Here is a 15,443-nt window from a genome sequence, read left to right as displayed (position 1 = left end):
AGTGATGCCAATAATGTCATAGTTGTATTTATTTATTAGCACTTCCAGTTCTTCCTGCTTATTACCCATACTTCTCGCATTTGTATATAGGCATCTAAGATACTGGTTTGATCTTGCCTCCCAGTTTTGCCCTGACCCTCCTTTCTCTCTGCCATTATAGCCCACACTCCCTCCTGTTTCCAACCTATCTCCCAGGTCTCCATGTTCTCCACTCACCTGTGGGCTTTGCTCACCTGTCCCCGTCAAACCTAGTTTAAACCCCTCTTCATTAGGTTAGCCAGTCTGTGTCCAAATAGGTCTGTTGTCCTACTCGACATCTTTTCCAATTATAGTATGTCTTTTTCAGGATGGGGTGACCAGAAATGCACACAGTATTCTTGGTATGGGCGTACCTTGGATTCATATAGAGGCAATATGATATTTTCTGTCTTATTATCTATCCCTACCCTAATGGTTCCTAACACTCTGTTCACTTTTTTGACTGTTGCTGTACACTGAGCAGATGTTTTCTGAGAACTATCCATGAAAACTCCAAGATCTCTTTTTTGAGAGGTAACAGCTAATATAGACCCATCATTTTGTATGTATAGTTGGGATTATGTTTTCCAACCTGCACTACTTTGCATTTATCAACATTGAATTTCATCTGCCATTTTGTTGCCCAGTCACCCAGTTTTGTGAGATCCCTTTGTAACTCTTTGACATCTGCTTTGGACTACACTATCTTGAGTAATTTTATAGCGTCTGCAAATTTTGCCACCTAACTATTCATCCCCTTTTCCAGATCATTTATGAATTTTTTAAATAACACAGTTCCCAGTACAGATCCTTAGGAGAGCCTGCTGTTTACCTCTCTTCATTGTGAAAATTGACCATTTATTCCTACCTTTTCTTTCCTGTTTTTTTAACCATTTACTGATCTATGAGAGGACTTTCCCTTCCCTCTTATTCCATGACAGCTTACTCTGCTTAAGAGCTTTTGGTGTGGGACATCATCAAATTTTTTTTGAAAGTCCAAGTACACTGTATCAACTGGACCATTCTTGTCCACATGCTTTTTGACACCCTCAAAGAATTCTAATAGATTGGTGAGGCATTTCTATTTACAAAAGCCATGTTGACTCTTCCCCACTGTATCATGTTCATCTATGTGTCTGATTAATTCTGTTCTTTACTATGGCTTCAACCAGTTTGCCTGGTATTAAAGTTGGGTGTACCTGCTTGTAATTGTCAGGTGTGCCTCTGGAGCCTTTTTTAAAAATTGGCATTATATTAGTTACCCTTCTTTCGTCTGATATGGAGGCTGGTTTAAATGACAGGTTACATGCCACCGTTAGTAGTTCTGCAATTTCATATTTGATTTCCTTCAAAACTGTTGGATGATACCATCTGGTCCTGGTGATTTATTACTGTTTAAATTATCAGTTCATTCCAAAATGTCCTCTAATGACCCTGAATCTGGGACAGTTTCTCAGTTTTGTCACCTAAAGATAATGGTTCAGATGTGGGAATCTCCCTCACATCCTCTGCAGTAAAGACAGATGCAAAGAATTCACTGAGCTTCCCTGGAATGGTCTTGTCTTCCCTGAGTGTTCCTTTAGCACCTGGATGGTCCAGTGGCCCCATTGATTCTTTGGTAGCTTCCTGCTCCTGATCGACTTAAAAAAACATTATGCTGCCAGTTTTTGTCTTTTTTGCTAATTGCTCTTCAAATTCTTTTTTGGCCTAAGTAATTATACTTGAGGATTCCTCACCTCCTCAGGTAACCTAGTCAAGTAACGTAACTAAATTTGGTTTATTCTGGCACCTCTCTCTGAGGGAAGATTAGAGTACGTCTGTCTGTCTTTCTGTCCCCTACTGACTGAATGAGCCCTGCTTAGAATGCCGATGTGTATGAAAGAGAGAAAGCTGCCCCATCTATCTCTCTGTAATGTCTGTCTGTCTGCTGCCTCTGCTGGAAGAAGCATCTGTCTGTGTGTGTGACAACTGCTATCTCCTGGCTTACGGCCCCTGAATCACCTCCTTCCATTTCCTCTCATAACCGTGTCTCTCTGCTCCCTCCAGGCTCAGGACACGTCCATGTCGAATAGATATACCTACATGTGCAAAAGTCTTCTGGCAGCAGACAGCTCTGAAATTGAGCCGCAAAGGGCATGAGATCCAACTGATCAAAACTGAAGCTACCAGAAAATCAGACTAGATATGAGACACAAAGTCTGAACAGTGAGTGGAACTAAACCATTGGAACAACCTAAGCAGAGATGTGGGAGATTCTCCATCACTTGGAGTCCGTAAATCAAGGCTACAGGACTTTCCTACAGACTCCCTCTAGCTCAAACAGAGGTTATGGTCTTGATGCAGAAATTACTGGGTGACATTCTCTGGTCCATGTGATGGAGAAGGTTAGGGTAGATTATCATAATGGTGCCTTCTGGCCTAAAAGTCTAGGAAAAAGGATTGTGTGGAAAATTTCAAACACTTCTGATTTATTTTATTAAAAAATTCATGGAAAAAATGTCACAGTCAATGAAAAGTTATCAGTGTTTTCTCTTCTCTCCTAATTTCCTCTGTTATATTAGAATTTTCTCTGTTCTCTTCTGTTCTCTTCAAGTTATATCTGCCTCTCATTGGCATTGTAACCAAACTTCTTCTGGATCTCCATTTGGTGACACAACTAACATCTGTCACCTGTTACTGCCTTTTGACATTTTCCTACTGAAAAATGCAGGGAAGGGGTAGGAAATAGGAGATAGGGTGTTAAAAATATTTTTGTAAAATTTAAAAAATCAGAAAATTTAAAAAAACAAAAACTGAACAAAGTTTTCTGAACAAAAGCGAATTGTTCACTTAAAACTCTTTGCGCAGGGAAATGCTTGACCAGCCCCTACTATTTGCAGTAGGTTGGGGCCTCCTATGCCCCCGCTGAGCCCCATTTGCTGGGGATATGGGTCTGTGCCAGTGGCAGTGAGCGAAGCCGGGCTCACTCAAGGTGCAGCAGCCCATGATATTAAGCATGAAGGTCCACAGGTCAGTCTCTGGTTAGCTAGCCAAGACGGTGGCCATCACCTAGGCCCCTACAGGGCCCAACCAAGCAAGGAGAAGGGATAGAATGCTGTCATGTACTTGTGGAGGGTTACTACCCCCTAGAGCATGTGTGAGGGAGCAGGGAAAGAACTGGGACTCTGCTCAAGCAACCCAACGGGCCTGGAGCAGAGCTTGATCTATTTACCAGTCTGCACAGCTTTCCTCCTGCATGTGTTTTGCATGACTATCCCACTGCATGCATTTTGCACAGCTCTCCGGTTGCACACATTTCACACAGATTTCCTGCCTCACAAGTTTTTCACAGCTGTCCTGTTGCAAACATTTTCCACATCTCTTCCCTTGCATACATTTTCAACAGTTCTCTTGTGGCATGGATTTTTGCATGGCTTTCCCATCGCATGCGATCTTCATAGCTCTCCTTTGCATGCGTTCTGCAGGGCTCCCTTATTGCATGTATTTTTGTTCTTTCCTCTTGAACAGATTTTAAAGCTGGAGTCAGAGGCAGAGTCTTGAGTCTCCCAGAATCGGGGGGAGCCCAGGGAGACCCCAGGAGTCAGGGCAACATAAGAAATCCCTGAGAGTCAGGGCAGCCAGATGCTCCATTTCATCTTTTAAAAAAAGTAAAACAGAAACAGTTTAATTTTTCTGAAACGTTAAATTTCACAATTTCATTTCTGCAGGAAATTTTGAATTTTCAAGTTTTTATGCCAAATCAGAATAAGAACTTTTTTTTTTTAAACCCTAGAATTTTCCTGTGGAACAGAATTCCCAGGTTTTGACCAGCTCTCCAGGTGTTGCATTGTTCTCCTTGTGTGTGTATTCTGCACATTTTTCCTGGCTCTCCTCTTGCACAGGGCTTCAGAATATTGGAACCAAATAACTGCCATCACTTCTTGCAACATCTATCCCTCAACTAACCACCTGCCTCTCTCATCATGTCCATTCTTCCAGGGGCAATAAACCCAAGACGGAACATGGTGGAATGGAATGAGAGCAGAGTGAATGAGTTCATCCTTTCTGGCCTGAGCACCAACCACACCCTGGAGCTGGTTCTGTTTGCCTTCTTCACAGTCATCTATGTGTTGATCCTGCTGGGGAACACGCTCATTGTCTTCACCATCACCTACGACCAATGCCTGCACACCCCCATGTACTTTTTCCTCAGCAATCTCTCTTTCATTGACGTCTGTCACTCCTCAGTAGTGATGCCCAAGATGCTGGCTGACTTCCTAGTGGAGAGGAAGACCATCTCCTTTGGCGAATGCATTGCCCAGATGTTCTTCCTCCACCTCTTCGCCTGCACCGAGATCTTCCTCCTCACCATCATGGCCTATGACCGCTATGCAGCCATCTGCAACCCCATGCACTATGGCACCATCATGAGCCGCAAGTTCTGCCTGAAGCTGGCCGCAGCCATGTGGCTGGGTGGGCTAGTCCACTCCGTGGCCCTGACTTCCCTGACCCTAAACCTCCCATACTGTGGCCCCAATGCCATTGACAACTTCTTCTGCGATGTCCCATTGGTCCTCAAGCTGGCCTGCGCTGACACCTATGTCTTTGAGGTGCTCATCGTCTCCAACTCGGGGCTCATCTCTGTGATCTGCTTCGTGGTGCTGGTGGTCTCCTACGGCATCATCCTTGTCTCCCTGAGGAACCACTTCTCCGAGGGGCGGCACAAGGCACTCTCCACCTGCGCCGCCCACCTGACGGTGGTGACGCTCTTCCTGGGCCACTGCATCTTCATCTATCTCAGGCCGGCCAAGAGCCTGGCCGCAGACAAGGTGGTGTCTTTGTTCTTCACGGCTGTCACTCCACTGCTAAACCCTATCATCTACACCCTGAGGAATGAGGACATGCAGCAGGCACTGCGCAAACTGCAGGCGAGGCAGGTCAATTCCAGAAACAAATGATCCTGAGTCCCAAGGAATCGTGTTTGGGGCAGTTCTCTGGCCAGTGTCATGCAGGAGGCCAGACTAGATGATCACAGTGATCTCTTCTGGCCTTTGTATCTATGAATATTTATCTCTGTTTCATCACTCACCACTGTTTTATCTGGGTATCTGTCCATCTTTAGGGGTTGTCTTCACTGCTGTGATCGCTCATGGTGTAACCTGAGTATCGCCCCTAACCCAGCTCCTATACACACTCACCAATTTCTAGTTCAAGTTAAGTGGTGGCTTATAGTCAAGCTAACTGGCCCATTGGAGGATGAGGTTTGGGGGTTAAGCTTGAGTGCTGCTTACCAGAGCTAACAAAATTAATTATTTTTGGTTCTCTGGCAGTACCAAAAACTTATGTAGGGGGGAAGGAGAGGGATAATTTTAGGTAGAATGAAATGTCTCCTTCAACCTGAAACTGAATTTTTTGTTTCATTTTTATAGCTTTTTTAAAAAAAAAATAAAACCAAAGTAAACTTTGAAACAAAAACATCTTAAATCAAAACATTTTATTTTTAAAATGTCAAAATGAAACATTTTTATTTTTTCAGAATATTTTCCCCTATCAGTAGACATGAATGCATGGTGGAGTTCATGGAGGACAGATCCATCAGAGGCTAAGCCTGTGACTCCAAGATGCTGGGATTGGACGACAGAGGATGGATCACTTAATAATTGCCCTGTTCTGTTCATTCCTCCTGAAGCATCTGGCACTGGCCACTGTCTGAAGACAGGCTACTGGGCTAGATGGGCCTTTGGTCTGACCGAGTATGGCCATTCTTATGTTTCTTATTCTTATGCGTGAAATGTTTCAGTCAATCCAAATCTGCATTTTTCAGCAAAAATATTCAAGTGTTAGCCTGTCTCTGCCTGTAATCACAAGAAATATTTAGCTACAGGAACTCAATACCTCATGGTACCACTGAGAGTTTGCAATGCAGCAGGTCAAACATTCTCCACCTGTACATTTTCTGTCAAAAAAGGACATTTTGTTGAATTTGAAACGTTTCATGGGAACATGTCAATTTTGATGGGTGGGACGGCGGGGGAGAAAACATTTTGAGAAAATCAAAATATTTCATTCTGACCTTATCGGAATGAAACCTTTTGATGTTTCATTTTATTTCAAAATCTACTTCGTTGTACATTATTGTATCAATTGTAATCTACAATACGTTTTAAAAGTGAAATCAGAACATTTTTATTGACCTTAAAGTGGGAAAGCTTGAACTTTTGTTGTTTTTCTTTCTGATTTCAGAATGAAAACAAATTTCAAAATGTTCAGTTTTCCCGTGGCATGGAAATCCTGAGTTTTGCCCAGCTCCTCTGAGCAGGGCTTCATACAGAGCCACGTTTATATCGTTATCCCTTCTGACGTAGTAGCTAGTCCAAGTCTGGGGAGCCTGGCGGTGTTCTGGTTGGGAGCAGAAATCGACAAAGGACTCTGGTATTTTTGCTGACGGACTTGTATTTATTTACAAGGAGTGTACAGTCCTGCTTTTCCAGAAACAGGAGAAAAGCAAAAACTAGGGAATGCTTCTTTGCTCCAGACACCAACCTCTTTCAGCTGGCTGCTTGGCTCTCCTTCTCCCTTGCTGCTGTGTCTCTCTGGCCCTGTGTCCCTTTGTTGTGTTGTACCACAGACCTACAATGACAAAGCCCTTTAGTGCTCTCTGTCCACAAAGTCTAAACTGCTGGGTGGGCTCAAATACCCCATTTGTTGGTTTAACTGTCTCTTAAGGCTCATCTAATCTGTTCTGATCTCAGCCTCTGGTTTAACACATCTCACTTAACAAGATGGCTAAGGAGAACATCCAGAGTTGCATTACACAGTTTGGAAGGGCCATAAACGCTCCAGGTTCTGAACATAAACCCAACACTAACAGACAGGGGATGGGGGAAAAGTCCCTCTAGGCAGTTTCCGTGGCTGGTACCGGGCACTGTCAAGACAGAAAACTGGGCTGGATGGGCCCCAGTCTGATCTGGCCTGGCCATTCCCAGGTTAACAGGTCTAAATCCTTGGTGCATGAATGAGTGGGTAACTTAATGCAGCTGGGAATCTGTCCCATTGACCCTACTGGAGCTATGGGTGATTTACACTACCTGGGGACCCCATTGACTCCAGTGGAATTATGGCCAGTTTGCACCAGTGTGGAATCTGGCCCCACTGACTCCAGTGGAGTTATGTCTGACATACACCCATTAGGGATCTGGTCCCTTATCTCTGTTTCATGCCACTGCAAAGTCTCCAGCACAAGTTTGCATCCTTCTAATCAATTCCTCTGGGTCCCGTTACAAGTTTTCAAAGGAAGTCCAGCTTGGCTGATGCTGCCTCTGGAACGAGTTGTTCAGGAGCTAATTAAAAGTAGCAACAGGAGTGTGATGAGACAGGTGGAAGAAACTGAAGCAAAATCAGCTCTCAAGAGAGACTCCACAAGCCAGCTGGCTTAAGAAGTGACACAGCATTCCCAGCACATTGTATTCGGGCTGTTCAACTCTCGAACTCTCACTGCATTCCCACCAGTCATCGATGGACTGGAGTGACCTCTAGGGAACTAGTAATGTCCCACCTGCCCATAAACCTGTCACCTATTCAAGCTTCTCACCCCCATGCAGACAAAACCCCCAAAACTTGGGGGGAGTGTAAAATCTGGGAGCTGGGACTTCTGGGTTCTATCCTCAGCTCTGGGTGAGGAATGGGGTCTAATGGGTTAGAGCAGTGGTTCTCAACCAGGGGTACAGATACCCCTTGGAAGACCTCTGCATTCCCCCAGGAGGGGTTAGATGGGGGTACGCAGAGGTCTTCCAGGGGGTAAATCAACTCATCTAGATATTGGCCTAGTTTTACAACAGGATACAAAAAAAGCACTAGCAAAATCAGTACAAACTAAAATTTCATATCAACAATGACTTGCTTATGCTGCTCTATACACTGAAAGGGAAGTCAATATTGATATTCCCCCCATTTAGTGTATCATTATATGGTACAAATGAGAAAGTTGGCCATTGTTCAGTAAAAGTGTGTTATGACATGTTTATATTTTTATGTCTGGCTTTGTCAGCAAGTCGTTTTTAAGTGAGGTGAAGCTTGGGAGTACACAAGACAAATCAGACTCCTGAAAGGGGAACAGTCATCTGGCAAGGTTGAGAACCCCTGGGATGAGCAGAGGGGGCTGGGACACCAGACTCCTGGGTTCTATTGCGAAATATTCCACGGAGTGACCCTTGGTAAACTCAAATATCTATGGTCCCATATGACTAGTTCTGAGACCCCACACACTCAGCTCTGCTGGGGGCCCTCTATCCCAACCACAGCCCCCCCCACACTCCTCCCACCCTCCAGCTCTGCTTGTGTCCCTCAGTCCCAACCCATAGGCCCCTGCTAGGCCAGTCCTGGGCTCCCCATACACTGTATTGAGCAGACCCTGATTGTGTGACAGATTCCAAAGTAAATTCTCTTCTAACTGCCGGTGAAATTTGGCAGGGAGCAGAGGATGCATGGAGGAGAATTCCACAGCTGGAGTTTCCTGGTGCTCCTGACTCCCCAGAACATTAGTGAATAAGTAACTTTAATCACGTGAGCTTGAGCCTTTGGATCAATTAAGCCCGGGGATAATATTAGCTGATAGCCCGTGTTCAGTGCATTGGACTCTGTGTCCAGCTGGGACCCAGGAGAGCTTTCCTTCTCTTCCTGCTTTGTTGTTACATTCCCTCGGACTTGCAGCAGCTCAGCTTTATTGTTTGTTGGTAAAGAAAAAGTGTGTTTAGTGTTAATGTGTATTTGTGTGTGTGTGTTTTTGTGTGTCTTCCAATCCATCCCTTTGGACCTCATTTCCCCATGCACTGCTCCATTCCTACCTTGGAGGGTTCTCCTCCCTCTGGACCCCATCTATCTGAACATTACCCTATTTCCCCCTGGAGAAAATCTGTCTCTCCCTCAGTTTCCTCATGGCCCCCTTCACCTCCTGGTTCCTTAGGGTGTAGACCACTGGGTTGAGCACCGGGGTCACCATTGTGTAAAAAACTGACACGACCTTGTCCAGTGAGAAGCTGGTGGCAGGGCGGGTGTAGATGAAGATGCATGGCCCAAAGAACAACGCCACCACTGCCAAGTGGGAACCACAGGTGGAGAGCGCTTTGCGCCGCCCTTCAATGCTCTGGCTCCGCAAAGAGACTAGGATCACCAGGTAGGAGGCTAGCAGGGCCAGGAAGCAGGTGAGAGAGATCATGCCGCTATTAGAGACGATCAGCACCCCAGTCAAATAGGTGTCGGTGCAAGCCAGCTTGATGACAGGTTGCACATCACAGAAGAAGCTATCGATGACGTTGGGGCCACAGTAGGGCAGCCAGACGGTGAGCACAGTCTGCACTAGAGAGTGGACGGTGGCTCCAGACCACAGGGCCCCTAACAGCCAGGTGCAGGCTCGCAGGCTCATGAGCATGGGGTACTGAAGCGGATGACAGATGGCCACGTAGCGGTCGTAGGCCATGATGGTCAGGAGGAAGATCTCGGCGCAGGCGCAGAGGTGGAGGAAGAAAAGTTGGGCCACGCAGCCCCCAAAGGAGATAGTCTTCTCCGCAGAGAGGAGATCAGCCAGCATCTTGGGGGCCGTGACCGAAGCGTGGCAGATGTCGATGAAGGAGAGGTTTCCGAGGAAAAAGTACATGGGGGTGTGGAGGCGCCGGTCGTTGACCACCGTAACCATGATAAGGACGTTCCCCACCAGGATCAGTAGGTAAATGATGGAGAAGAGGGCGAAGAGGGCCAGCTGCAGCTCCTGGGTCTCGGTGAGGCCAAGCAATACAAAGTGTGTCACCATGGTGACATTCTCCTCATCCATGCAGCAAGCACTGCGAGGGAGGCCCACGCACTGCACCAGGCAGGGAATCACGGGGACATGTGCCGAGCAGAGCTCTTCACTGGGATCTGGGGACAAGAAGTTCAAGGGCTGGGGATAGGAAAGCTTCAAAGCCAGCTAAGGGATTTGGAGACATAAAATGAGTGGATAGCGGGCATCTGCTTCCCTGAGGGGGCTTTGAAACACTCACTCTACGCGCGGATTTTTTAAAAAGAGAGTGCCCAATTCCCATTGACTTTTACTCCCTTGGGCTCCCTTGGAAATCCCAGCCTGTGTGTGGAGGAGAAAGAAAGAAAGAAAGAAAGAAAGAATCCATTAGCCACGTGAAACTGTCATGAACATTATGTTACGTTAATAGCGAGGATCTCTACGCACAGTCCTTATACCCAACAACCCAGTCCATGCACAAGACAACCAATAAATCATTGTACACAAGCCATTCCCACAGACACGCACACCTCTACCTGCCATACTAAGGGCTCAGATGAGAGCCTCAATGTCCGTGTCTTCCCACCTTACAAAAAGAGAGAAGGGGAAGTGCTGTGTCTATTCAACTTGCTCAAGAGAAGGTTAAGAGGTTTCTAGATTCACAGATTCCAGGGCCAGAAGGAACCACTATAATCAACTCACCTGACCTCCTGTGTAACCCAGGCCACAGAACTTAGAAAAACATCCATTCTCAATTTTAAAATTGCCACTGATGGAGAATCTACCATGATCCTTGGTAAATTGTTCCAATGGCTAATCACCGTCATTGCTGAAAATGGAGCCTTATTTCTGATCTGAATTTGTCTAGCTTCAGCGTCTAGCCATCGGATCATGTTAGATGTTCATCTGCTGAAGAGTCCATTATTAAACAGTTCTTCCCCATATAAGTACTTACAGACCAGGGATCGGCAACCTTTGGCACATGGCTCTCCAGGGTAAACACCCTGACGGGACGGGACGGTGTGTTTACCTGCCGCGTCAGCAGGTCCAGCCCATTACAGCTCCCACTGGCCGTGGTTCGCTGCTCCAGGCCAATGGGGGCTGAGAGATATTATCACAGGCTAAGTTATCGTGGGATAAAAGTGAAGGTCCTTTCATGGAATGAGAACTGGTTAAAAGACAGGGAAAAAAGGGTAGTGTAGATGTGCGGACTCACCCCTGGAGCGCCTCCTGCTGGTGACTCCTGGGAATTAGCTTTTTCCCGCTCTGGAGCTCCCTCTGCAGGCCAGTGATCTGCCTGTCTTCTGGCCCCCGTGTCCCTCCCTGGACTCGGTGCCCTTTTATCTGGGGTGCTGCCCCCCCACCCACTATCCCCATCTCACCGCGTATATGGCTACTGCCAGTCACTGTCTAGCCCCCGCATCCCAGGACAGACTGCAGTGTCAGCCACTCATCACCGGCAAGGAGGGTTTGGACCTGCTGCCTTGGTCTACCCCTGGGCTGCCCTCCACAACTCCCAGTGCCTATTGGCCTTATGCTAGGCTGCAGCCTGGGGCTTTCCAGGCTGGAGCTCCCCAGCCCTGCTCCACTCAGGTACCCTGTGTCCAGCTCCCTGCAGCCAGGCCCTTCTCCCTCTACAGGCAGAGAGAAGCTCTGTCTGCCCCTGGCTTCTCTGCCTTTATAGAGCCAGCTGAGTCTGTTTGGGGCGTGGCCCCAGCTGCAGCCACTTCCCACAATCAGCGAGCCTAAAAGCTGCTTTCTCCAGCCACAGCACCCTCCCAGGGTTGTTTTTAACCCTTCAGGGCAGGAGCAGGGGTCCACCCCACTACAGGTAGGAATTAATGATAAATTCTCAGAATGGAGAGAGGTAACTAGTGGTGTTCCCCAAGGGTCAGTTCTAGGACCAATCCTATTCAACTTATTCATAAATGATCTGGAGAAAGGGGTAAACAGTGAGGGGCAAAGTTTGCAGATGATACTAAACTGCTCAAGATAGTTAAGACCAAAAGCACGCTGTGGAAGAACTTCAAAAAGATCTCACAAAACTAAGTGACTGGCAACAAAATGGCAAATGAATATATTGTGGATAAATGTAAAGTAATGCACATTGGAAAAAATAACCCCAACTATACATACAATATGATGGGGGCTAATTAAGCTACAACAAATCAAGAGAAAAGATCTTGGAGTCATCGGTGGAAGTTCTCTGAAGATGTCACGCAGTGTGCAGAGCGGTCAGAAAAGCAAACGATTTTAATCATTAAAAAGGGATAGAGAATAGATTGGAGAATATATTATGCCTTATATGAGATCGATGGTACCCCACATCTCAAATACGTGTACCAATGTTGGTCTCCTGTCTCAAAAAAAGATTACTGGCATTAAAAAGTTCAAGTAGCAAGGTCAACTAAAATGATTAGGGTGTTGGAACGGTCCCATATGAACGAGAGTATAAGGAGGCTAGACTTTTCAGCTTAGGAATAAGAGGAGACTAAGGGGAGATGATGATAGAGGTCTATAAAATCATGAGTGATGTAGAGAAAGTGGATAGAAAATTTAATTACTATTCCCATAATACAAGAACTACAGGTCAACCAAATGAAATTAATGGCCCACGTTTAAAAAAATAAAAGAAATTTTCTTCAACAGCGCACAGTCAACTTGTGGAACTCCTTGCTGAGGAGTTGGAAGATTAGACTATAAAACAGTGTTTAAAAGGAACGGATGAAATTCATGGAGGTAAAGTCCATTAATGGCTATTACCAGGATATAAGTATGTGTCCCTGAACTCGTTTGTCAGAGAGAGAGACTGGATGGCAGAGGAGAGGGATCATTTACATCTACCTGTTAGGTTCACTCCCTTCTGGGGCCCTGCATTGGCCATGTCAGTAGACAGGATACTGGGCTATATGACCTTTGGTCTGACCCAGTTCGGCCGTTCTTATGTTCTTATGTGCTGTCCGCCGCTTCCTGCAGCCCCCATTGGCCTGGAGTGGCAAACCGCGGCCAAAGGGATCCGCAATCCACCAAACCTGTGGATGCAGCAGGTAAACAAACCAGTCTGGCCCACCAGGGAGCTTACCCTGGCGAGCCGCATGCCAAAGGTTGCCCATCCCTGTTATAGACTATAACCTTCTCTTTGTTAAACTAAATAGTTTGAGCTGCTTGAGTCTCTCACAATAGGGCAGCTTTTCTCATCTTTTAATCGTTCTCGTGGCTCTTCTCTGAACCCTCTCCAATTTATCATCATCCGTCTTGAATTGTGGCACCAGAACTGGACACAGGATTCCAGCAGCTATTGCACCAGTGCCAAATACAGAGGCAAAATAACCTGTCTGCTCCTCCTCAAGATTCCCCTGTTTATGCAGCCCAGGATCACATTAGCCCTTCTGGCCACAGTGTTACACTGGGAACTCATGTTCAGCAGATTATCCACCATGACCCCCAAATCTTTTTCAGGGTCACTGCTTCTCAGGACAGAGCCCCCCATCCTATATGTTTGGTCCACATTCTTTGTTCCTGGGTGTAGACAGTTACATTTAGGTGACTTGATCCCAGTCTATAAACACCTGCTTGGTGAAGAGATGTCTGGTAACAGAGGGTGCTTTACTTTAGCAGCCAAAGACAGCACTAGATTCAGTGGCTGGGGGCTGAAGCTCGATAGATTCAGACAGGAACTATGGTTACAAAAAATTAACAAGCAATTGAGACAATTTACCAAAGGACACGGTGGATTTTCCACCCCTGGAATCTGTAAACCAATACGGGACGACTTTCTCAAGGAGTCTCTCCAATCCAACATTGAATTATTGGACTCGACTCAGCAATCCCAGCAGTGAAATTCTCTGGTCTGAGCTATGCAGGAAGTTAAACTGGGTGAACAAAATGCCCTCTTTAATCCTTAAAATCCATGAATCTATCCTCCAGGGCAGAATTTGATTTTTTATCATTTCAACAGATAATATCCACGTTCTATTTTTTAACATTTGTTTCTATTTTTATCTGTTTAAATGTTCATAGTTGTGGGAAATTATGGAGGTGTTCAACAATAATTATTTGAAGCTGTGCTATAAAAAGTTAAAGCTTTATAACTCTTAACACAAATTGTCAATATCACGTCAAAATATACAAAGTAAATCTCCTTCAATTAAAACCTAATAAGTGCTCACGCAGCATCTTTCTTACTTTGCCTAGCTACATGTTGATTATTTATGGATGGAGATATTTCTGTCGGTTTGTGTGTATGGTTAAATCACTGTTCACCAACATTTACTGACAAAACACAAATCCTTCCAAGAGCTGTATAACATGAGTGCTCAGTTACTGGGGGCAGTAATGGATGGGGGTGGGGGGATTCACTCCACCACCCAGGTGCCTAAGTGAAACCTTCTGCGCTGGGTTATGCTGGAGGTCAGACAAGGTGATCAGCCTTGATTTTGCTAAACAAGCTCAGCTCTTTGAATCTCCTCTCATAAGATCAGTTCTCTGTTCCTGGGATATCTTAGCAGCCCTTCTCTGCGCCTGTTGTAATTTGAATTCATATTTCTTGACCATGAGTAACCAGAATTGGACACAGTATTCCAGATGAGGTCTTGCCAGTATCTTGTACAATGACATTAATACTCCCCTCTTGCTACGGGAAAGCTCTACAGAAAATGTGTTCAGTATTTGTTGCGTGTGAATATTCTGCTCCTTGCTTGCCGTTCAAATCCCAACAGAGTGGGAAAAGGAGTGAATTCATGCCCAATGCACTGGACACACAAACGGCTCTGATGACCCATCAAGACACTGATTCACTGCTGGCTTACCAGTGTGCCAGAGTGGAAAATCCTGCCCCAGCCTAGTAACTCTGATATATGGGGATTTACCTGACTAGTGCAGAGATGGGCTGAGTAAAGCTGCAGCCTCCTTAACCGAATTGCTGTCAGAAAGCTCCACAGCTACATGGGCCCAGCAGCTCCAGGATTTCCTCTCATCTCTGCATCCTGCTGCAGCTGTTCCGGAGTTCCCAGCCTAGTGTGATGCTATCTCCTGTCAGATATCGGACCGTCTGCTTAGCTCAGCCACCAGGAAGGAGGCTGATTAAAGAAGGAGCTGTTGGGAGAACTGTGCACCTTCCCCTAATTAAACCACCAGGGATGTGACTTTTTTAAAAAATATGAAATGTTTTCCCCAAGTGCAGAGTATTCCGCAAGAAATAATGAGCTCCAGAAGCAGCCAAAGGAGGGAGCTCTGGGCATTCGGAGGTTTCACTGGGCTTCCTTGGCCCACTGCTGTTTGCTCCAACTTTCTCCCTCCCCAACTTCACTGCCCACTGGTCCCTCTCATCTGCTTCTCCCTGCCTTGTCCCTCCCCTCGCTTCCCTTGCCTTTTCTTTCCATTTCGCTGAACCCCATCTGGATAACTCACCCCCACAAAACTCCTGGCACTCAATGCCATTCGCGGCTATCCCATTGTTCACTCTGCTGGGGTGTTCTATCCCTTCCCTCCCCTACTGGCTCTCTGCTCTATTTAAATGGCAGCTTTTCGGGACAGGGCCCATCTATAAAGTGGATAGAAAGTTGGCTAGATCATCGGACTCGACGGGTAGTGATCAATGGCTCCATGTCTAATTCCCAGCTGGTTTCAAGCGGAGTCCCCCAAGGGTCATTCCTGGGGCCAGTTTTGTTCAATA

At 46.1% G+C, this 15,443-nt stretch overlaps 3 protein-coding genes across 4 annotated transcripts in view; 2 read left to right on the top strand and 1 right to left on the bottom strand.

The window, feature by feature from the left end:
* Positions 1-15,443, top strand: part of RAB2B (RAB2B, member RAS oncogene family) — a 225,343-nt gene that overhangs the window by 132,543 nt on the left and 77,357 nt on the right. The gene's annotated exons all lie outside the window — the stretch shown is intronic.
* LOC116828041 (olfactory receptor 4E1-like) lies at positions 1,931-4,955 on the top strand. Of its 2 annotated transcripts, XM_075072464.1 has the most exons (2): positions 1,931-1,969; positions 4,038-4,955. In XM_075072464.1, exons 1-2 carry the CDS (start codon positions 1,931-1,933, stop codon positions 4,953-4,955), a joined length of 957 nt encoding a protein of 318 aa, XP_074928565.1. The 2 variants fall into 2 exon arrangements, with proteins under 2 accessions (XP_074928565.1, XP_032641907.2); XM_032786016.2 differs by lacking the exon at positions 1,931-1,969 and having other exon boundaries at positions 3,981-4,955.
* Positions 8,888-9,838, bottom strand: LOC116828042 (olfactory receptor 4E2-like). Its single transcript, XM_032786019.1, has one exon. The coding sequence runs from the start codon at positions 9,821-9,823 to the stop codon at positions 8,888-8,890; it is 936 nt and encodes a 311-aa protein (XP_032641910.1). The 5' UTR covers positions 9,824-9,838.

This window comes from Chelonoidis abingdonii, chromosome 14 (genome assembly GCF_003597395.2).
Source record: "Chelonoidis abingdonii isolate Lonesome George chromosome 14, CheloAbing_2.0, whole genome shotgun sequence".
In the NCBI taxonomy this organism is placed as follows: Eukaryota; Metazoa; Chordata; order Testudines; family Testudinidae; genus Chelonoidis; species Chelonoidis abingdonii.
Note: the sequence above shows the minus strand (reverse complement) of the source record. Positions and strands in the feature narration are given on the sequence as shown.